Source organism: Pholcus phalangioides, unplaced genomic scaffold (genome assembly GCF_987345545.1).
Source record: "Pholcus phalangioides strain wild (caught in Gottingen) unplaced genomic scaffold, Ppha-v1.0 ptg000003l_1, whole genome shotgun sequence".
NCBI classification, from domain to species: Eukaryota; Metazoa; Arthropoda; class Arachnida; order Araneae; family Pholcidae; genus Pholcus; species Pholcus phalangioides.
Genome location: NW_028301596.1, coordinates 29,326,799 through 29,350,080, shown reverse-complemented (window position 1 = coordinate 29,350,080; position 23,282 = coordinate 29,326,799). Strand labels below are relative to the sequence as shown.

Genomic DNA, 23,282 nt, shown 5'->3' with positions numbered 1-23,282 from the left:
GTCCAGGAGCGGTAGAAGCCTTGGGATTATTATAGAATCCTATTGGTTGGCTTGAGTTGTGGGGGAGGGATGATGAAAAATGTTTTGAAGGAAGCAATGGAACAAAAAGTTTGGGACACTATGGCGTGGATCAGGGGTCTTCAACCTAACAGACACAGCGGGCCAAATTTAAACTTCTTGCAAAGACTGCAGGCCACAACTTACGAAATTTAGTCACATCTAAACGGATATTTGCTTTATTTGGGACAATAGTGCTCCAAATAAAGCGGGGGAAAAAATTGAAAAACTTTTTTTTTCTGAAATTATTTCTTTTGCTAATTTTGATTAGTTTCGAAATAATTTTCTCACCGATTCTGAAGAAGTTTTTGATGAATTACTGACTAACTGTATCTAAGGCCGGGATTACACTATAAAAGTTTGTTTATAAAACTTGAAAAATGCAACCAATAGGCAGATCAGTAAAGTTCGCTCGAATGTAATAGATGTGCTTATTGGTTACATTTTTCCAGGTTTTACAAAAGAATTTTTATCAAACTTCTATAATGTGATACCGGCCTAATTCTGAGCTAAATTTGAATTGTAAATCATTATTTTAAATCATTTTAATAATCATTATGTGAAATTAAATATTTTTCACCAATTCTGAAATTACTAGTTTGAAAAATTCAAAAATTATTTGTTTGAAAAATTGTAAAATTACTTCTTTAATTAATTCCAAAATTATTTCTTTCATTAATTCTAGTATAAATAGTTTCAATGTTTTCAATCATTTTCTGAAAACAACCGGCAGGCCACAGCAAAAAGCTTCAAGGGCCGAATGTGGCCTGCAGGCCATGGCCCCTGGTGTAGATATTCATAAATGTGAAGGATGACAATTTCGTCATAGTTTACGTTCAAACAAAATTTATGGGCGGGGGAAGTTTTCAACTAGACATGAAAATATTGTTTCAGCAATTATTGTACCTGGTCAGACAAGAGCCATTATAAAAGGAAACAGCGTGTTTAGTTACCCAATGATAACATAGAGTTATTGTCTGAGGCTTTCATGGCCGGCGTTAAATGACTTGCAAACGGTTTCCGGGTTATTAGGCCATGGCCTAGGAGAATTTTCTTTCTGACGTTTCGCCCACATCTGTGGCAGGCATCATCTGAGGTTGTTTGGACGTAAGTATCCACGGTCAGGCTGAAGCCTTTCTCGCTTGCCGCGGAGGCCTCAGATGATGCCTGCCACAGATGTGGGCAAAATGTCAGGAAGAAAATTCTCCTAGACCTGGCCTAATAACCCGGAAACCGTTTGCATGTCAGATAACATAGTGTTTATAGAAGTCACTACCTTTGAAGCAGAATTGGTAGTTCCAATATGGTCATAATGACTCAAAATTTATTGATTATATAATAGACCATCCCTTTAACATTATGTGCAATCGGTTTTTGGGTCCATATTATACAGAATATATTGATATTAAATCATGACATTTGAATGTGAAACAAATATGCAGTTGAAGGAACTAAATAGTTTACACAAATAAGAAAATTGTCTTAAAAAAGAATTGGTCGAAAAACTCTTTTTCATTCACTTTTTTGAAACACTTTTCCAGCTTAAATGACAACTGGCAACTGAAAGAATGCTTGCTATATAGTAGGAAAAAAGTTTTAAGTACAAGCATCCTATCTCTCACTTTACACGATTTTCGAATTTTAATTTCGAAAATTGTGACCCGTAAAATTTTGTCTGTAATTTAATTTTAAACCTGAAAATGGGCTTAAGTTAGAGATATGACATAATTAAAATCTGTTGTTGATGCAGATGAGACAAATATGGAAGATACACTCACATCTATCTCTTCGGATCGCACTAATGAACATCTTCTGGTAACACGTTGACAATTCTATCAGAATTCCAATCAAAGAAAACGATCTTAATGAATTTATAATTGCTATATTTGCGATGAATATTCAGAATTCTCTAGCTTTGCTTCTAAAGCTTTTATAATGAGACGAAAAATCTGGCTTGTCAGCCAAATTTTGACTGCTTTAATTTAACAATTTATCATATGAGGCTCTTCAGGAAAGAAAATATGCACACTCACTAGACTCAATATGAAATAATGAAGGCAGGAATGAATGTAAAGACGATCCCGCTTAGTACGACTTATTTTCGTGGTCTCAACTCTCATTAAGTAATTCTCATTGAGATTTCTCATTTGAAGCATTTTCCCCCCTTACACCATTTTTTCATGACGGTTTTTGAAAAACGTTATAAGCGAAATCCACTGCATTAAATTTTTTCATACAACCCAAATCGATGAGATTTATTTATAGGTTTAAACAATTAATTCATTTTAGAAAAATATTTTGCCACTGGAAAGTTTGGTTTATTTTTTCTTATCCTTCTGAAGAAAACCCTTATGTGCCCCATCTTATCCATATTAGGTTTAAATTCACTTTAGATCCACTGTGATTATTTTGTGGTAGCAATTAACCATGTGGTAGCAAAGGATGTCTGTATTCAGATTCTCTTATAATTAGCCTCTAACCTTGATATAATTTTTTTTAAACTTTCAAAACAGATGGCCCATTAATGGGAAATAATGATGGAGCCAGGGTGCAAGTAGATATTTCCTAAGTATCTTGTGAATGTTTTTTTTTTTTTTTTGATAATACAAGCAAATTTACAATGAAATATAACTTGAATTTACTTCATGAATTATAATAATTAATTTACCTTTACACCCTTCACAAGTGAGCGCGTTGTAATGGTAGCCTGAGGCTCTATCGCCGCAAACAAGACACAATTCTTCTTGTTGCCTTGGCGCAGGACCTTTTTTTTTCTTGTCATAGTCATAGCAGCCATTCATCACACTATTTGGAGGGCTTAGGTCATCTTTGTCTAATTTGGAAAGAAGAAAAAAAAATTAACATAGATAAAAAAAAGAAATTGTATTTTTCTTTTATTGAGTAACAATTTCTTTCAATGTAACAAAAAATTGCGATACAGATTTAATTAGCACAATGGAACACTGATTTCAAGTTTTTTTACAAGACCACTGAAAAAAAAAATTATGAAGAGCGTAAAATGTAAAATCAGAGTTGGGGAAAAGGGAGGCAAAACTGAATAACTTATAAAACTCAGGGGCAGCTTAAACAAGGGTGCAAGGGGTGTGATGCACCCAGGCAGCAGGTTGTAAGGGGCGGCAGCTCAGGCATTAGACACCCAAAATTTTTACACTTCTAAAATTAATACTAAAAATTTATATGATCAGAGGTGGATTTATGTGGGCTACAAAAAGTTTTTCCCCCTCTCTCATCCCCTAGTCTAATTTTCTTTTCACCATTTATTTCTAATTTACCAGGCTACAGCCCTTCTCAGCCTGTAAACCTGTCCCCATTTCTTAGTTACCTTTTTCGTCACTCTTTCCCCTTAACCTGGTCCATTCATCTCTATAGGTTACTATTTTTGTCTCTCAATGACTGGTCCCTTGTTCTTTAGGTAATTTTTTTGGTCACTCACATGCACACTGTTTCAGTCACTCACGAGCTTGCAAACTCTAGGTCACTCACCAAAATATTCCTTTGCTCTCTGGGAAGAGGTGGATTTATAGTTTTGCAAATTTTGGCACCCTTCTCCCATTTTACTAATTTTCTTGACCACTCATTTCTAAAATTTTTCGCCATGGGGTATAGCCCGCTAAAATATAAGTATGCCTTCTTTGTAAATACGCCTCTGCATATGTCATTATGCTTTTCAGCCATACCTCACAGGTACAGATGTTGAGAAAACTTGAGGGAAAAGACAGAGCTTGAGACAGAAACAAGAATGTGGGGAAAATGTGCGTTTTGATGTCCTCAACTAGTAAATTTTCTGAAATGGTCAAACGAAGATGAATTAAGAATTCAGCTTCTTCCTTGTCCGGCCCCTGGAGCACCAGAAATGTCTTTAAAAATAATTTTTAAAATAAAAGTCACTTCGTTATACTTCCTCTTTATAAGATAAGTGTCAGTAATAATGACTCAATGATGAATAACAGCAGCTGTAATGTGAATTGAGAAATTTGGCATAATTAAGAACAGTAAAATGATTCTAGACCAAAAAATAGGAAAATCTTTGTTTTTTAAGCCGGATGTATGGTCACTCGTATTTCGATTGGTAAATCACTGAAGCAAAAAATTGTATACATCTTTGCACTAAAAAAAAATCAGGTTTTTTTGAGGGTCCCTCAGGTATAACCTGTCAGCCTGCCACAAAAGTCTTCTTTAGGGGTGGCATGTGAGGCTTGAGCCGCCCATGTTAAATAAGTAAACGCTCACATTGACTTCGAAATCTTCCAAAACTTTTTTCTTCCAATTGAAATTTAAATAGTTGCATATTGCAGTACTTTTTTTAATGGTTTTTTAGCCATTTAGAGCCTTGATTTTTCCGAATTTCGGCTGAATCTATGAAATTGATAGACAAAGATTTTATAGTTGATTCGAATCACATTTGTAGTGATCGAATTGGCATGAAACAAAGCAAAACAAGAAGCTGAAGGACTTCTCTTTGTAATCTATCTATAGTGAAATATAATAGTTTATTAAGAGAAGAAAAAAAATAAAACAATATATATAAATATATAAATACAGTATTCTACTCAAGGGATCGCTTGATCCGTCCAGAGTATACAAACATAAATTTTTCTGTGGTGGCAAACACTTTCATATAGGCTACTAACAAGTACTAAGCAAAATACAAGTATAGAAATAGACAAATATTTCAAAGGCCTAGGTGACACAACACTGTATACTGGGGGCCGAGAAGTACCTTCCTATTGTAGTAAAATATTAATATAATTGATAATTAATTGTTTGAAAGCTCTTAATTTATTTTCATATTTTATTTCATTTGGCAGGTTATTAAAATATAATGGAGCCAAATATATAAATTGCTTTTGGGTTAATGTTTTTTTAGGTTGTATAATATTATATTGAAAACCTCGACGGAGACGTGTGTTTGTTGGGCATTGCTTGATTTCAAACCAAGTAGGATTTTTATAAATAAACATTAGACTTCGGTATATATACAATTTTTCAATATTAAATCTATAGTCTGATTTATAATTATAGGCAGATGGTGTAGGGTTACGAGAGGAAATAATATTTATAGTTTTTTTCAGAGCACTTATTAAAACATTTAAATTGGACTCATAATCACCTCCCCAAACACATATAGCATACTGGATAAGTGAGTAGAACCAAGCAAAATAAAGTGTATGAATAAATTGAGGAGATATAATATTTTTTAAGCAATATAAACGAACATTCATGTATTTTATTTTGTTACTAAGTGCAGTTGCATGAGAGTTCCATTTCAAATTTTTGTTTATAGTGACTCCTAAATATTTATACTCTTCAGTTTCCGAGACAATCGGACAAAAACATTGGTCATCAGAACATCCCAACTCATGGCATCGAATTATAAGTGTTTCAATATTTCTATTGTATAATTGAAAATTTATGTATTTAGTTTTGTTGAGATTCAAGGTTAACTTATTATGCCTCAACCAAGTGTTAATTTTTGTTAAATCTTCTTCAGTATCAGATTTCAGCATGGTATACGTTTGTTCTGACAAAACAATAGCTGTGTCATCGGCATAGCTAATCAAATCACCATGTAGATCCAGGTTATTGATATCATTAACAAAGATTAGAAATAAAATCGGTCCAAGAACAGAACCCTGTGGGACGCCAGTTTTAATAATCCTGTATGTACCTATTGTATCATTTATTTTAACTGCTTGCATTCTATTTGACAGATAAGTTTTAAACCAGTGATAAGTGTTGCCTCTCAGACCTGAACAATATAACTTATGCATAAGAATTGGATGATCGACACTATCAAAGGCTTTTTTTAAATCTAAAAACATAGCAAGGGTTCTTTTGCTCTCGTTAATACTTTCATATACTTTTGCTGAAAATTTCAAAATTGCCATCTCAGTATTCTTATTTCCAAGAAAACCGAACTGATTGCTCGAAAAAAAATTAAATTGATTTAGAAAATTTATAATTTTGTGTTTCATTATCTTTTCCAAAATTTTCGAAAAGACGGGCAAAATAGAGATCGGACGATAGTTTTTGAAATCATTGACATTACCTGATTTATGAATGGGTATAACAAGAGCACATTTTAATTTATCAATAAAAACTCCATTGAGAATTGAAGAGTTTATAATGTGGGTTATAAACTTCAAATGGTATTTACTGACAATTTTTAGCATTTTTGGAGTGATTCCATCATAACCAACCGCTTTATTATTCTCAAGTATGTTTATTAAATTCTTTACATTCCTTTCCTCTATCTCAGTAACAACTATAGAATTATACTGGTTTGGTACTAGAAGCTCTATTTCATCTATTAACTCAGAATCTTCAGTTATTGCAGAATTGATAAAAAATTCATTCATTTCATTCACTGTTTCAGGATTAGTATTTACTGGAAGTACTAGTGATAGATATATTGCCGATAAAATGACTAGGTATTCCGTTTTCGTTCCGAATTCTTTTGCTTAGCGCGAATTGGTTTGACAGCAGCTGGTTGCCTCGTCTGAAGATGGTAAGTGCTGGAATTTCCATGTTATGTGTAAGTGTCATGTACAAGGTCTGCCTGCTTTCTGTGGAGAGACTTTCTCAAGTGGCTCTAAATACACTTCATAAATTCAATGTACTCAACTCAGAGTCGGTCCATATCACCGATAACGGAACTGGATTACACAACATCGACCTTGGCAGCATTTGGCGTTAAATCGGTAAATATAATCATTTGAGACAACAAATCAAACTAGTGGTTGAATTAGTCTAACCCAGTCGAATTTTAACCAGTCCAAGTATTTTTTTTATCCGAGATATTGTGAAACTGTTTCACATTAGGTGGGTATACATCAGCCAGGGCCGTAACTAGGAGTTTTGCAGCTCCCATAACTTTAAAATTCCATAATTTTACAACGGTGTTCTTTTCCCCATCTAAAAGTGTCGCCCGGGCAGTTGCACCCTCTAGTTCCGGCCCTGCATTAGCGCACAGATCTCGCATAAGCAGAGATAGACATGAAAGGGTCAGAAGGCATGATGATGATGCTAATTCATATATATGCATATACTCGCTCCTCCGTCATTAACAACGGGGGGGGGGGGGGTATCTGCCTATCCGATCTTGTAACGTACGACCAAAGCCTTCTAGATGTATAACCATCACATATTTTTGTCTGAGTTTTAAATGCTTAAGCAAAGTGAAGCGTTATGTGGTTATAGCCACTAGATATTGTTATTCCAGTCGCCTTACACGTGGTTAGAACCCCTTTATATATGAAGGTAGGACCCGGGCTATGACGTCACGAAGATATACTTAAGGCTTGCAGTATCTAAGCGGCTTTGGTACGACCCCTTGCAGCGGTTCTAATCCGTTGTGGATACACAAACTTCCCTTTCTTTCGTGTTCGTTGAAAAAAATTGATTCCCGGTGGTGTAGTTTTTTAAACGGCTTAAGAATCGTTCACAACACCGTACAAGTTACTGAACAATCCGATGTAATTGAGAATGCTTACATCGCATGATCGGCGCGCCTGTAAACGCAAAATGACAATCGGTGTGAGCAAATTAGTCCATTTTTTGCGATAAGGGGAAATCTTCGTTTTGGATTAGTCCGCGGTTATTGATAACGAATAATAAAAACTCGTAGATTTATTCACTTGTAGGTGCAAATGGGATAATTGCAAAAGGTGATTTTATTTCGAGAAACGGATTTTTATCTTTCTCACTCGGGGCCGTCATCTCAACTTGTCCACGGAGGGGGCAGAGAACAGCTAGTACTCAATGTATATATATACCATTTTTAGTGTATTTTCAAAAGCCGGGGGGGGGGGGGGTGCAACGGGGTACAACCACAGAGGAAGAATAATATATCTTTAGTATATCTTTTTATTATATCTTTAGTCTATGGGTACAACCCTGATTGGCCTGTATCTCACTGCCCGTTAAAGACGTGTTCTGGTGCGAGCGCATATGTTGCATCACATCACTGCCGACTTCACTCGCTTCGGCAATGGTACATGTAAAAAGATTGCAAGAATACCACTTGTCGATCTCACCCAAGAATATTCGACACAATGAAAAAATGGGGAGGGGTCCTCTCCCCCCCCTTACGTTATCACAAGAAAAAGTAGTGAGAAGGGGAAAGACTTTAAGAACATCATCGTTAATCGGATCCCACAAAATATTATTTATTCCATAGAGGAGAAAGAGGACGAGACGGAATGTGAAGCAAGGAGAAAAAGATAACCTCTGCCTATATATGTAAGGGGATGTTCCTTGGGTGGGTTGGTAGGTACATGCATACGCAGTAGTTTGGTGGTTCATCGAACTGGAATCAAGGGGTTCAAGGACGACCGCAGATGTTCCAGAACAGAGAGAGAGAGAGATTCCCTCCGGGCGGAACGGGTTGAAGTGAAATCGCCTTGCTGTGTGTGTTCAACTATTTCTTTCTTTTTTTCTACAGACCTCGTGCCACACCAGTCTTCAAAAGAAAGCAAACACCATCGTCATTATCATAAATAAAAAAATTAACCACGTTAGTAGAACTCACGCGCGATTGAGCGTAATTACTGGACGACCTCCAAATAAAATCCAAAAGAACGAACACACGACGGTGAATATTTCGCCAAATCAGTTCGCAGAAGTTGAATATGATCACCAAAATCTTCTCGTTCAGATCGAATTTAGTTTTTGCCTAAAGCCACGAATATAATAGAAGTAAATGAATAACGAGCGTAATTTATCACGAAATCGATTGAGCATGCATTGCAGAGGCCGACACGGAGAGATCAAAGTTGCCAGTCGTCCCATATACACGGGACAAAAGCGTGTAAGTAGGAGAGGGTGCATTGCATTGTATATTCACTAATTATTGGGAGGGGGGGGGGTCTCAGCCCCCTCACAAATTTTATGGGAAGGGTAGGGAATGAAATATCCTCAACCCCCAGCTTTCGGCGCCTATACAAGTTTTTGAAGAAAAACGTCAGCCGGATAGCACTAAAATTTACAAGATGGTTTTTTTTAGAGGTCTCTCTTCCCCGGTTTCAATTCTCTTTTGAATCGAAAATTTGTCACCCCCATACATTATGCGACGCTATACGGCTAGCTGTACATGGTGCACAAGCCTGAATACACCCATCACTATGTAATTGCGATTACGAATGACCTTCAAATTCAAGCGACCTCGCCCCCATATCTTGGAACCGGGGCGATAGTTTGCGATCTTTGATGGGTAGTTTTCAATTGTCCCTACACCAGTGATAGTAATTCGTGGAGGAAATTGGCCAAAATTGGTCCACGTAAGAAATTTCTTCGCGTTTGTGGAAATTTTGAAAGTTCATAAAAAAAAAAAGAATAAAAAAAAGTTATAAATGCGGTACAATACTTTTCTAATGTCAGATTTTTGACTACATAATTTCCACTGGTAGATGGCAGCACATTTTTCGATATGTGTGTGCATGGAATTTACTTAAAAACAGGGTTACCAGGTTCAAAAACTAAGAAAGGAGGATGCCTGCGTGCACTCTCAGTGTGACGTCCCTTAATTTTTCCTTACTAAAAACGGAACAAAAAAAAAACCAAAAAAAAAACTGCAATTTCGATGGCTATTGGTCAATGGGGAAAAAAACCACTAAACCACTCATGTTAATGAAGATAGGCTGAGCCGCAACTAGATGCTTGCACCCAGGGCAAGCGCTCATTTTGATGCCCCTTGTAATGTTGATGTAGAGCATAGTTTTTTTGTCCCATCGCCCCCTTCATCAGAAATTTTTTTCTTCCATCGCCCCCAACCCAATCTAACCCATAGGATCCTATGTTATACCCGTAGCTTCTACCGCTCCCCTGGAACATTCCATCGCCCCCCAGTGGGCGACGTTAGTTATATACAGTATATATAAACTTTATCACGAACAAGACTTGAAATTATCATGCTTTACCAGATTTTTCCCAAAAACAAGTGATTTGCCCACGATGTAAATTAATTTACGGTTCCCACTACATCATGGCATTCATCATTTGATCGGAATTCACTTCTTCCAGTCAAAACTGCGAAGACAAACGAACGGCAAAAAAAGAATCTCCCTTCGCGACAGAACTCGCTGCTGATATAAAAAGAAATCATAATAATAAAAGATGCTCAAATAAAGGGAAAAAAAGGTGTCCGAACGGGTTTTTGGGTCTAGCGACCTTGAAGTCACCTCTAAAAGGGGTAGTTGCATATCAGTGCATAGACGAGAAAATAGCCCTCCGTCTCTCTCTCTCTCTCTTCGCCAAAACAAGCCGCCAAGCGTGGATCCTGCTTCTTATGCCGAACGAACAATATGTTGGAGCATCGTTGGTTAGTTACATATACAAACGACGATCATTATCATCATTGTTTTCTCTAGCGAGCAGCGGGCCAACGTTCGCCTCAAGGCCACCACATTGGCGTGTGTGACGTCAACTATCACGCTGCTTGTCAATGGTGGCTTATTCACAGATTTCCTCCAGTGGCGAAAAGGGAGACGGCAAAAATTATGCGAGAAACCTTCGAGGCCACCAAAAAGTGACGGCTTCTGTTTTTAGCTCTCTTTCGTCCTCGAAGAACCCTCGTCATGCCCTCCACGAAACGATCATCACACAAAGTCTAATGATCATCTAACTCACGTGATTAAACTCGTTATACGTATGTATACGACATTGTATATCGTAAGTTATCTGCCACAAATGCATCGAAATATTATCCGTGAGGATAAGTTATTAACCTTAAGTTTAGTCCCCCATATAAAAAAAAAAAATCGAAAATCTTAGGCAAATGGTAAAGGCACCAGGGCTTGGTTCGAATCAAGATGAACCAATCGTGGTGAATGGCATAGAAGCACCCACCGCTAAGAATCTGCCACATACGTTTTCTAGGGCATAAAATAGCCGAAGTGGGAATAAATCAGTGTTTCTCAAAGTAGGAAATATCGCTTCCCGCGGAGGATAGGAGCTGTAGGTTTAGTGTAGGATCATTTAGGTTGACTTGAGTTGAAAAAAAGTTTGAGAAAGTACGAACTAAATGAACAAGTACATACGAAAACCCATACCCCGTTTAATTTATTATGCACACCATAATAAATAACAAAACAAACCCGGTTTGTTGCCGTAGAGTTAATTGATTCCCGTTTTACCACTGAAAAGTTTAATCTGATTTATTGTGGAGAATATAGCCGTGCATTGGCGTAAGTGTAGTACACGTTGCATGTTCAAAAGTGATGCCATCTATTTCACAGCTGGAAATCGCAAAACTGGCATTTCTAATGATTTATTTTTCGCTTATGATGGAAAGTCTGTTATACGCGGTGGAGAGATTTTGTTTTGAAAAGGGGAGACTGGCTCGGATCTCCATGACGACTAGTGGTGGGGGTGGGAATCGACCAAAAATTTGAAAAACTGGTTAATCGAACACTATTAGTCGGTTATTTTTAAATGTCACAATTTATAACAAAACGTAGTTTTGGTAGCTACAGATATTTTCGTGCGAAAAATCTGTAGCTTTTATTTTCGTCTCAAAAGTCGGAGTAAAAAATTAATTTGAAAAAAATATTTTTTGAAGACAGTGTACACAGGGGTGTCCTGTAAGTCACGGCCTTTATCTCATCAACCGTCCGTCGCAGAGGTACGATTCCAATTTAAAACATGCTCAACAGGTGTTCGAAAATTACCCTGTGCCAGTTATGAGAGTGAAAATACAGAGTGCAATAAAATTACAAAATCTAAATTTTTATACAGTCCCTGTATGTACCAAAACTAAAAGTTGCCCTGGTCAAAAAAAATTTTTTTTTTTCCAAGGGAAATATTCACAGCGATATTCGAATTCGAAAAACGGAGGAAATTCGGGAAAGAAAAGCTCTAAACGCGGGTAAACGGTTCTTTTCGCATTTAACGCTGTTTGTTCTTTCTCAAATTTCCTCGGTTTTTCGAATTCGAATATTTCTGTGAATATTGCACTCAGAAACTTGGAACCTTTTTGTTGGCACCAGGACAGACAGGGCAATGATTTTGTAACTGGAAGTTAGAGTGGAGGGGGGGGGGGGATGAACCATATAAAAATTTAGATTTTGTATTTTCACTCTCAAAACTGGAATAGGGTAAGTTTTGAACGCCTGTTGAGCATTTTCTAAATTGAAATCCTACCTCTGCGACGGACGGTTGATGAGATAAAGGCCGTGCTAGAACTTACAGAACACCCTGTATAGATGGCGCAAACGCGGAGTAGAAAAATTGGCAGTTTTTCCACAAAAAACACCTTCCATTCCTTATAGTTTCATTACTGTTGAATGAAATTTGCATATGCGGTAATACGCAGGAAGTTACGGTATACAGGATGATTCTAAATTCATGGGACAAACTTCAGCAGGTAATATAAGACATCTAAACAAGCATTTTTGGTCATAGAATGTGTAGTCGAATCGCAATAGCAAACACGGTAGAGGTTGCTTTTAGGGAGTGCACAACAGCATTTCACCAAAAGATATATTTTTCGACGTATTTGCCGCGATATGTGCTGCTACTACTACTTAATCAAACATGCACCTCGTCCATATTCCTTGGCAGAACTTCTAACGAATTGTACATATTGGAATGCGTGTGTACGTGTAGTGAACCTGACGTGAAGTATGTTTCCGTGTAATGTTTGTTATGTGTAGTACTGCCATCAACTACTCGAGGATGCAGGGGGTTGCAATGATGTACGCCTCCGCTAGGTGCAACCTACATTACACAACTTGCCATTATTTGGCGGAGCATAACCTTGATGGTCCTCACACGAATAAAAACCAAACTGCTATCCGAAAGTGCATATGCACCCATAAAAGCCAAGCTTTTTTTAAATCAAAGTTTGGTTTTTATTCCGTGCGTAGACCATCATTGTTTGGCACAGCAAGGTCATGCTGTGCCAAACAATAACAAGCCAGGCGTAAATCCAGAAAAATGTATTGGGAGGAGATTTATTTTGTAGGTTTGTTGCTCTATGAAATACGGGATACAGCAATTTTTCTCATATTATTCAGCTCTTGGGAGGAGTGATCGCCCGCCTCTGGATCCTTGCTGTGACAAGCGGTACAACAACTTGTGGTGGATTTTGCGTTACCCACGTTGTGCACCATGAGGCACCATTGCAAACCCCTGCACCCTCGAATGACCGATAGCACATTGCAGCAAACACGTCCGAAAAATGATATTTTCTTTTGGTGAAGTGTTGATGAGCATTCATTAAAAAAAAACTATCGCCTTTGCTATTGCGATTCGAGCATACATTCTATGAACAAAAATGATTGTTTAAGTGTCTTAATTCCCCTCTTAAAGTTTGTCTCATGAATTTAGAATCACCCTGAATGATAATTAATTGATTGTATAAAAAAAATTCTTTCACGTATTCATTTTGTCGCACCTATGAGTGCAATGTAAACAAATATACGAATTGATTAGGAAATTAAAGCCACCCACTTGAAGCAATTTGAAATGCTAAAATATCTTATCCTGAATATCTATGCTTGAGCTTGGTTCTTAACCCACAGCATAGTAGATGTAAAATGTAATTTTTTTTATTTATTTATTGAAATAGTCTTTGTTTCGATTTTCAGCAGGTGCTCTTGAATGGCGTTTCGCTGGAGCTGGTGCTTTTGAATATAAAAGCTGCCTACCATTCAGTACATTTTAATGAGAGCAACAGGCCTACAACTTTACAATAATTCATTCGTTACACTTCACTCACTATGAGTTGAGAAAAAACTCATAATTAAAAAAAATGATTGCAGATGGCAGCACACTACACATAAGCTAAAATTACACAGAAACAAACTTCACTATACATTTCAACATGTACCAATTCGTTAGAAGTTCCGCAGAGGAATATGGACGAGGTGCATGCCTGGTTTAGTAGTAATTAATTTTAATGGTGCCCTCTAAAACTTCTATCGACCTGAAACCGAAACTATAACCACTTTCCTTTGAGTCCACTTTTAAAAATATAATTGAAACATTTCGAGAGTACGAACTTGTCTAGAACGAGAAAAGAGTAGCGTTGTGATCGGAAGGTGCCTTAAAAACTCGAGAATTTGACAACTAACTATTCTAGTTGACCAATACAATGAAAAAGATCAATCAGCATGCGCAAAAGATCACGCAACTGCCTACGTTACTGGTCATTGAGGTGGGGCTGGCAGAGTCCAAGCCCGGAAAGATTACCATTTTTTATTTTCCCACGATATAAATGCACTGTAGAGTGTAGAGCATCGCTCCCCAACGCAATCTAACCCATAGGATCCTATGTTAAACCCGTAGCTTCTACCGCCCCCCTGGAACATTCCATCGCCCACGTTGGGAATCACTGGCGTAAAGGAACCTGTACAAAATTTGACCAGGGGAGGCCCCATCAAATATCTTAGATTGGAGGTCCTGCTACTGGGTCGTGACCAGAGTAGAGGTTACAAGGTGGTGGTCACCTGCTGGTGATGATGTCGACCACTGGCGTTAAGAATAAAATTAATTCGTACAAATGAATGAATCTGATGTGTGTGCACAGAACAAGCATGAAAGTGGAAGCAGGAATATTCTTTTTATCCGAGTCGTTTCCAGAGAGATCTCTGCAAATGGTTCGGGTTTGCATAACTTTGATTTTGACCGCCCCCCCCCCTAAATAAAACAAAGTTTTCTACCAGTACTAGTAGGAAGAAAAATGTCCAAGCCAAAGAAAGAATAAACAATGCCTAATTAATGTTCGCGTGCGATCAATACAGGACGGTCAGCTCTAAAAATAATGGAGAGAATATTGCGACGTAGAAATAAGGACGGACCTCGGGGAAGGATAACTGCATTATTTTTATTTTGCCGTGTTCTGCCCTGTTTACTGCCGACGACGGCATCGGTAAAAAAATAGCAATAAATAATGCCTTCAACTTGGTACATACAATACACGTATGTATGTATGTATGTAGGTCGAGAAACACCTTCGAAGACATTCGATTTTGGAGTCCGTGAAACGAAGGGGGAAGAATCGTCATCACGTACAACATAATCATCTCGAGACGATGCCAGAGGAAAATAAAAAAAGTAAAGGGGGAGGGGTGGTTAGAGCCGTTGAAGTGTGAAGAATCGAACGACTTTGAAGACGCCATCAATGTCTTCGTTTCAGTAAGCAACTGGATCGACCAATTAACCTTGTTCTCGCGAGATCATCGCCATAGATACGATTACACGACTTACAAACCATACACGATCCCACCAGGCTCTCGTCACAACACAAGCCGAGAGGGGTGGATCAAAACAAAAAATTCTCGTAGTAAAAAGTAAAAAACTAACAGCATAAACAAGCGTATTGCATGTGGTTTATACAAAACGTGCATATAATGCGTATAATTATGCATTATTATTATTATAACAATGCAGATATTTTTACTGTGCCAGAAATGAAAAATTCTACAGCTTTCGATACTAAGGAACCTTAAGGCCGAAACACACTTCACTGACGCGACTTCATGTCATGTCAGAGATAAGACGCCTTCATATACATCGTGTACAAAAGGAGTTCTAGTCAGAGACATTGTGAGTTCTAGTTCGTAAAAATTCTGTTACGTGGGAAATTCTACGGACTGAAAATTCTACGCCACAGAATTTCCTCAAATCAGAATTCATAACGTCAGTGTAGCGTGTTTCGGCCTTTTGACATGTTCTTGGGGTTTGATGGAAACGTATGTTCTAGTGCAACGTCTCTCAATCACCGGGCCCTGACATATCAAACCGGGCCGTGAGGGATGTGTGTGTGTTTCTCACCTCTTCCCCATTTATTTCTAATTATTCGTATGTATGACCGGGCCTTCCAGTCACGAATAGAAATCAAACGAGCCGTCGGCTTCCAAAAGGTTGAGAACCCCCCCCCCCCAGGGATTGATGGACGGAGACACTTTGGTGGGGGGGGGGCAAAGGTGGAGTCGATTGATGTAAAGTATATATGGATTGACATCATCGTGTCCCCCCCCCCGGACTTCCAAGTCTATTTCCGCCTATGCAGGGCTTTAGTTCTGGGGGAAACCCGGGATAAATATCTTTTTTCAAAACATTATTTACAGTCGAACTTGGTTCACTCGAGGTCACTGGAAAAAGTTCGAATTATCTAATTAATCTATCCTGCATCTGTGAAATGACTACAAATTGCCACTTAATCATCGACATTCACATAAAACTTTAATAACTGATAATTGATATCCTATCAGCTACGAAACTGCTTCCCAAATTTAAATAATTTGTAATTATAATAATTGATCTCAGTTGCGACATTATTCCACTGTTCTGGAATCTCAGCATCACCGCAGAATTTCTTGACCACGTTCAAAGCCTGATTTACGGAAACAGTTCATTATCAACCGTTACGAAACTGTTTCCAAATTTTGCATATCATCCTTAACACTAGAAGGTCCGGATTATACGTTATACCCAAAAGGGCCGTTGGCAAATCATTTTGTGACTGCTGCTTCTTTTTAGTGCAATCTATTTAATAACACTAATTTTTTACAATAAAAAACAAGCATTCTATATGCATTATCCTACGTGGTTAATTTGTTAATTTTGAAGTAATTTACCTTTTCTTAAGCGCATACAGGGTTTCCATAAAATGACCTTCCAACCTTAAATATGAAAATTTGAAAGGCAACTGTGATTTTACATGAAAAAAAGATCAATTCATTTTCATCACATCGTACATTGCTCGATTTTGATGTACACCTTTTTATATGTATATCACGGTCGTTTTTATTAACACTGTTTAGTTGTTTGCGCACTCTATGGATAACGTATACTATTATGCCACTGTAAATTAGCACTATCGAGGAAAAACTAGGACATTATCAAAATTTCATACTATAAATTAATTTACAAAGACTATACAACTATTAAAAAAATACATCTTTATCATCTTTCATCAGTATTAATTTGATTTAGACCAGTCTCTTCCGGAATCACTACTTTCTCTTTCGGGTAGATATTATAGCAGAAAATCATGATCTCCATTGTTAGAATCGCAAGTCTTCAGCCCCAGATTTATTGTCCGAAATATCATTTAGAACTGATAAAATAGCATTATTTTGTTCTAATACATCCTTCTTCTAAGAACCATTTTTACACACACTATGAATGAATCTGTTTCTCAGGAAGATTTCAAAGCAGATGGTGGCATGAAGAGTTATGAAATGTCAAACTAAAATAAAAAATGAGCTTGCCTGGTGAGCGATCAGAAATTTTCCTCAACCTTACAACAGAGGCTACATAAGGTATGTTTTGATTGTGGATAAATACTGACCCTTTTCCAATAGATTTCCTAGTAACATGATGTGCAAAACAACTATTATTTTATTTATTTTTTTATTATAAGTATGTTACTCGTGAATATATGTTGTGTTGTGTGTGCCATCATTGAATAATAGGGAATAAACCTAAAAGCAAAAGTATACGTCAACGCCCACCGCTAGGAGAAAAAAAAACGTACAATTTCCATACAGTAGTCAAAATGACTGCTCTCTGCCGTTCTAGGTATAAACGTCATCTCCCAATCGAAACCTTCAATATCTTCAAATTTTTGTACATAATGGAAAGTCACAAAAAATTGAGTATTTACGTCAAATACTGTCAAGATTACAGCGTTTTCAAAATCAAAAACCATCAAAATGACTGTTGCGGGATTCGTTCGACAAACAGAAGGCCTAAGCTTACCCGGGCTGATCGAAAGATACCGAGAGCTTATTATTTTACACTTCTGAAGATCAAAACTGTTGTCTTACCACAAAAAAAAGTTAATTCTGTTGAGGGAGGGGGAAAGGGTTGTTGCAAGGAGGCACACGGTCACTGATTCCAAGGAAGAAAGCCCCACACACACGTTTACTGTGAAGGAAGCACGTACAGTAGTTCGAATATTGGGCAAAAAGAGGGAATAAGCAGGTAATGTCACTGACATTAGTAACACGCATACAGTACATGGGAAGAGAGCCTCTTTTTTTTTCTTGTTGGGTTCCCTTGTTGTTGTCATCAAAGGAAAACACCTGGTGCGTTCACATAGTGCTTAATACAAAAAAACTCTCTCCCATTCACGTTTACTACTGGTACTATAAGCCCATATTCGGCCCTGTTCCCCATTTCCGCTGCTCTTCCTGCTCTCTCTTTGGAGCGACCAAATATATTACTTCTTTTTCCGAACCCTTAAAACGGGAATGAAAACAGATGCTTCTTCGGTGGCGGCGCATTTTTTCACTCCAGTTCTGATAATACAACGATTAAATTTTATCGCGCAAAAATTGTTATACAAATAACGCGCGATTGGGGGCAGCCAATCATGGAGAGGTTCGAATTGATTCTTGGTCCGACGACTTTTTTTCTCGCTGTACACCTGCTTGATCTTCAGACACTTTGGTATCCTAAAGTGCCGTGACATACTGATTGGAGTATAACTACGTTCAACCTAATTTACACGTTTTGGGAATCACTGTTTAAATAGCGGTTGATCTTCGAAACGTTTGAATTCAAGAAATACCACCTAATGTTGACCTTACCACTACAGTTAATGAAAATGCAATTCCACAAATGGTAAGTGATGATGTAAGAATAATACTATCTAGTCAACTTACTTACATGACATGAACGCCACAACTCTGCCACCGTACTTATCCAGTTGCCGAGGTCTTTTCCAGCTCAGCTTTCTGGCAAAGTTTGAAACACCCGTTATGTACCACAAACATATACAGTGGCACAAAATACAACTTCATCCCGTACTAATAAATAGGAACATACAGTGTGAACCAGTCTTTTCACCTATATAAGACGTTTTGGTTCTGCCTCGATATTTCTTTTTCATTTCAACTGAAATTCCAAATTTTGGGAAAAATCCAATTTTCATAATTTACATCGTAATTTGTTTTTGTAGGTGTGTCAAATGAATAACCGGAGCCAAAATTTTTTCCTCCGAGAGAAACAGGTTTTAAAGGGGAAAAAATAGAATAATTAATTGTACTTATACTTCGAGGGCAATACCCACTATCACATCCAATTTGGCAACATATTCTCCCGGGCAGTCATTTCAACTTTTTCCGGGGGGGGGGGGGCAGGAAAATGCTGGGGGTCATGCTTACCCCCCCCCCCCAGCATTAAATTTTCAACATAAAAGCCGTCTTTACTGTCTATTGTTCTAAACATGGTTTTGAGTTGGGGCTTACTGTTTCATACGCACATTCATAACATAAATGAGATGTCGTAAAAATGTTAAACCGTAATTGTTAGACTTCATCATGAATATTTGTAAGTGCGATCGATTTCATTCAACAAGTTGCGTTAATGAAGCTAATTGTGATGCAGAATTACATTCAAAAGCTGTGACGCACCATGTAAATCCTCCTAAACTTCTGGATTGGAACTGGAAAAAAAAATATCCCATCTCAAAAATTGTTAGTGGCACTATCGGAATGACCATCAAAAAGTTTGAAATTACGATCATTTCTTATATTTTGAAAATATCACAGAATCCTGAAATTTAACTCAAAACTAGGGGAAGAATAATAAGTTTATTTGCTTTCAGAAACGTTTTTAAGCAGAATCGAAGAATTAAATAAAAACATCAAATCTTTCAGAATTCGGGGAGTGATTAATTTGAAACTAAATTTCATTCGCACGACTTTCGTCCATATATACGATGTTTTATATAACGTGGCTTCTTGCAAGATTCCGCTATACTTGATAGGAACGACGAAATTAATTTTTTATTGAACAACTACATTAACAGCATGAATGGCAATCGTAACAGTTCTCGACTCGAATTAATCGCTTCACAAAATTGGATAAAGACTCGCAGACAGATGAAGGGAAGCCTCGGGTAAGTCGACGACCCTGTTGTCAGAGAATGAGAGGAGTCACCTTTGCATCCAGAAGGTGCGAGCGCACATTCCCCCCTCCCAACAACCTTCTCTGTTCCTCCAATCTCTCTTTCTTTCCCCCCCCCCAGCCATTTCCGTTCCTGGGTTCCATTCCCCAACCACCTTCTTCTTGGATGTGGAGAAATGATCCAGAAAAGCATCTTCATTCACAATGTTTGCGCAATCATTTCTTTGAAACATCATACCTTATTCTTATTTTTATCGCAGAAAACCTGTGGATTTCTATTCTTGGAACTGGTTTCAGAATATAATCCAGACGTGTCGCCGACAAGACAATGGATGCACGCAAAAACATAAATCCCCAGATTTCTCTCGGCCACATATTTTGGCTAAGGATCGTTTCCCCTCCCCACCCTACACCACCTCCCTTTTGGTCCCCTCCCAATACACACCCTTCTGGTCGATGGCTTCTCGGCGACACAAACTGCCAAAGTTGAGGGTACATTTCGAAACATTCCCGAAAATGGCACACACACACTATCACGTTGTCATTAGATGTTGTCTCAATAGTTGCTACCACTACCTTTCGAGCTTCAACTTCCCGCTCGTATTGTATATGTTAATGATAAAGCCCGAAGTGGCCAGTCCGGTTGACCCAGCCAATATCCGAAATTAAGACTATCGCCGACCCTTATATGTTGATCCCTACACGTATACATCGCTATCTTTCTTTCAAACCGAGCACAACTCAGGTCTATCACCATCTATGGGCGATTTACTACCTAGCGAGTTGTGCCGGAAGTGCAACTGTGTGTGTACCTAACAGTCTGAATGCGTACGTAGTGTTGTGCTTGATTTTTCAGTGCCGCCATCTATATTTCAGAAGTGAAGTGAGTGATGTGTTATGATTGAATTGCATTTGTACTGTTTGTAGGTCTGTTGCTCTCTGTGGCGAGACTTTTTAAAGGGGACAATCTGCCCTTTAAAAAGTCTCGCCAGGCTCGCATTCACGCCTTGAAGTTGGGAACCACAGAAAACCAACTTCAGCCGACCACCACAGCGGCTATACACGGACGGCATGGCCGTCCCTGTCTCAGCCTCCTCAAAATTAAGGCAGATCGTCCATTGGAAGCTACTACGAGGCAAAAGAAGTCACGTGTATGCGCAAGATGCTATAATAGTCGTGCGCATACATGTGACTTTTTATCGCTCGTAGTAGCTTCCAGTGGACTATCGGTCTAAATCTGGTCACTGTAGTTTCATGTCGCCTTTACGGCTCGGTAGATAGAGATTTTATTTTTGTTATTTACATTCAGAATTCCCTATGGCCCGTCAAACATTTCAGCTCAGGAGCCTGGATTTATGATGCGTGTGTGTGGGTGGGTGGGTGGACGTGGGTAGCACCACGATCTCTCTCACCCCCCAAAAATTTTATTTTTTTACCATCAGCCACCGACCCTCGCTAACTCATAGGACTCCATGTTGTATCTTAGTCTATACCAACGTGGGCGTTAACGTCCTGGGGGGCGATGGAATGTTCCAGGAGTCAGTAGAAGCTATGGGTATAACATAGGATAAACTTTTATTTTAAGGTTAGTTTATGTATTCCAAAAATTGCTGCATAAAGAAGTGTTTAGAATATTTTGAAGTATTTTTAAAAGATTTTTTTGGGAGCAAAAATGTGATAAATAATTTCTTGGAATCTCAAACACACACTTTTATTTATACAATTCTTCCGACTACCTTTTTTTATGTAAGCATTTAGGTACGAGATTCACATATTAAAATTAAAATGTTACAAGAAACCGCAAACAGAAAATGTAACCATGATACGTAATATACTGGTGAAATAAATTAAGAGAATTTGCATATTTTATCGAATTTCATGAAAAGAACTGAATATAAAACCACTGCTTCTAGACAAAAATGCAAATCTTGTACGTCAAATACGTAAGCGTACACGTGTGTGTAGGCGGAGCCAGTATAGAAACAGGCTTTATAAGCGCGCGTAAGTTAAGACGCATTTCGTTCGCTAGCACACCTCGGCGAATTTCTTGGTGTTATTTTGCAGCAATCGGTTAATTTGAAATTGTAACAGTAAAAATGAGTAACCACCAACGTTTAGATGATGGAATGAGGTGGCGATTTGTGGGGAGGCTAGAAGCAGGCCAATCTCAAGTCCAGATTTGTAGAGAGTTCAATTTAACGCCCAGCGTCGTGTGTAACTTATGGAAACAGTTCCAGGATGCTGGATCCATCGAGAGAAAGCCTGGGCAAGGTCGTCCAAGAGTCACGACGGCCAGAGAAGATCGCCATTTGTCGATTATAGCGAGGCGTAACAGGAGTGCTACAGCTTCTCAGCTCTCTCGTGACTTGTATGCAGCCACAGGAACCATTGGGAGGGAGGTTCTGTTTCCATCACCAGAGAGAGGGTTGTTTGCAAGAAGACCTGCTGTTTGCGTCCCGCTCACTTCTACGGACAGGAGAATCCGTTTATCATGGTGCAGAGAGCATAGAGATTGGAGTATGGGTCAATGGGCGACCGTTCTCTTCACTGATGAGTCCCGGTTCAGTCTAAGCATCGATTCTCGCTGTACGTTCATATGGAGAGAACCAGGGACCCGCTACCTACCCTCCAATGTCCGCGAAATCGACCATTATGGCGGAGGCGGCTTAATGGTCTGGGCAGACATCACGTTGGATAGCCGCACACCTCTCCATGTCTTTGAAAGAGGCACTGTGACTGGTGTGAGGTATAGGGATGAGGTCTTGGAGCCCTATGTTCGCCTTTTCAGGGGGTGCAGTTGGCCCCGAGTTCATTTTAATGGACGATAACGCGAGGCCACATAGAGCTCTTCTGCTCGACGATTTTCTAGAGAGCGAGGATATTTGTCGGATGGATTGGCCAGCCAGATCTCCAGACCTTAACCCTATAGAGCATGTCTGGGACGCTCTGGGGAGGGCAATTGCAACTCCCCTCCGGGAACCATCCAGGGAATGAAAACAGCGTTGCTGAACGAGTGGGACCAATTGCCACAGGAAATGATAAAATGCCTTATTTCACGTATGAAATCACGCTGCGAGACCTGTATATCTGTAAGAGGGGACCATACCCCCTATTAACCCATTTTTTTGTTTATTCTGCAACCGCTGCTTCATACCTTCCGACTCCAACGAGTGTTACGCACGATCATGCGTGTGTATTACAATTATTGAATGGTTATTTGTTTTGTATTGTATCAATGTATGTACATATCAAATTTCATAAAAATCGGCGCAGTAGTTCTAGAGGTAATCGACCAAGTCTGCAAATTCTCTTAATTTCTTACACTAGTGTATATGTATTATGCC

General features: G+C 38.5%; 1 protein-coding gene across 2 annotated transcripts in view; it reads right to left on the bottom strand.

The window, feature by feature from the left end:
- LOC149088368 (ecdysone receptor-like) overlaps window positions 1-23,282 on the bottom strand; it is a 198,580-nt gene that overhangs the window by 4,639 nt on the left and 170,659 nt on the right. For both annotated transcript variants that reach the window (XM_089247441.1, XM_089247442.1), the window contains exon 3: window positions 2,726-2,890. In XM_089247441.1, coding sequence (XP_089103567.1) covers window positions 2,726-2,890 — 165 coding nt within the window. The remainder of the gene's footprint in view (window positions 1-2,725; window positions 2,891-23,282) is intronic.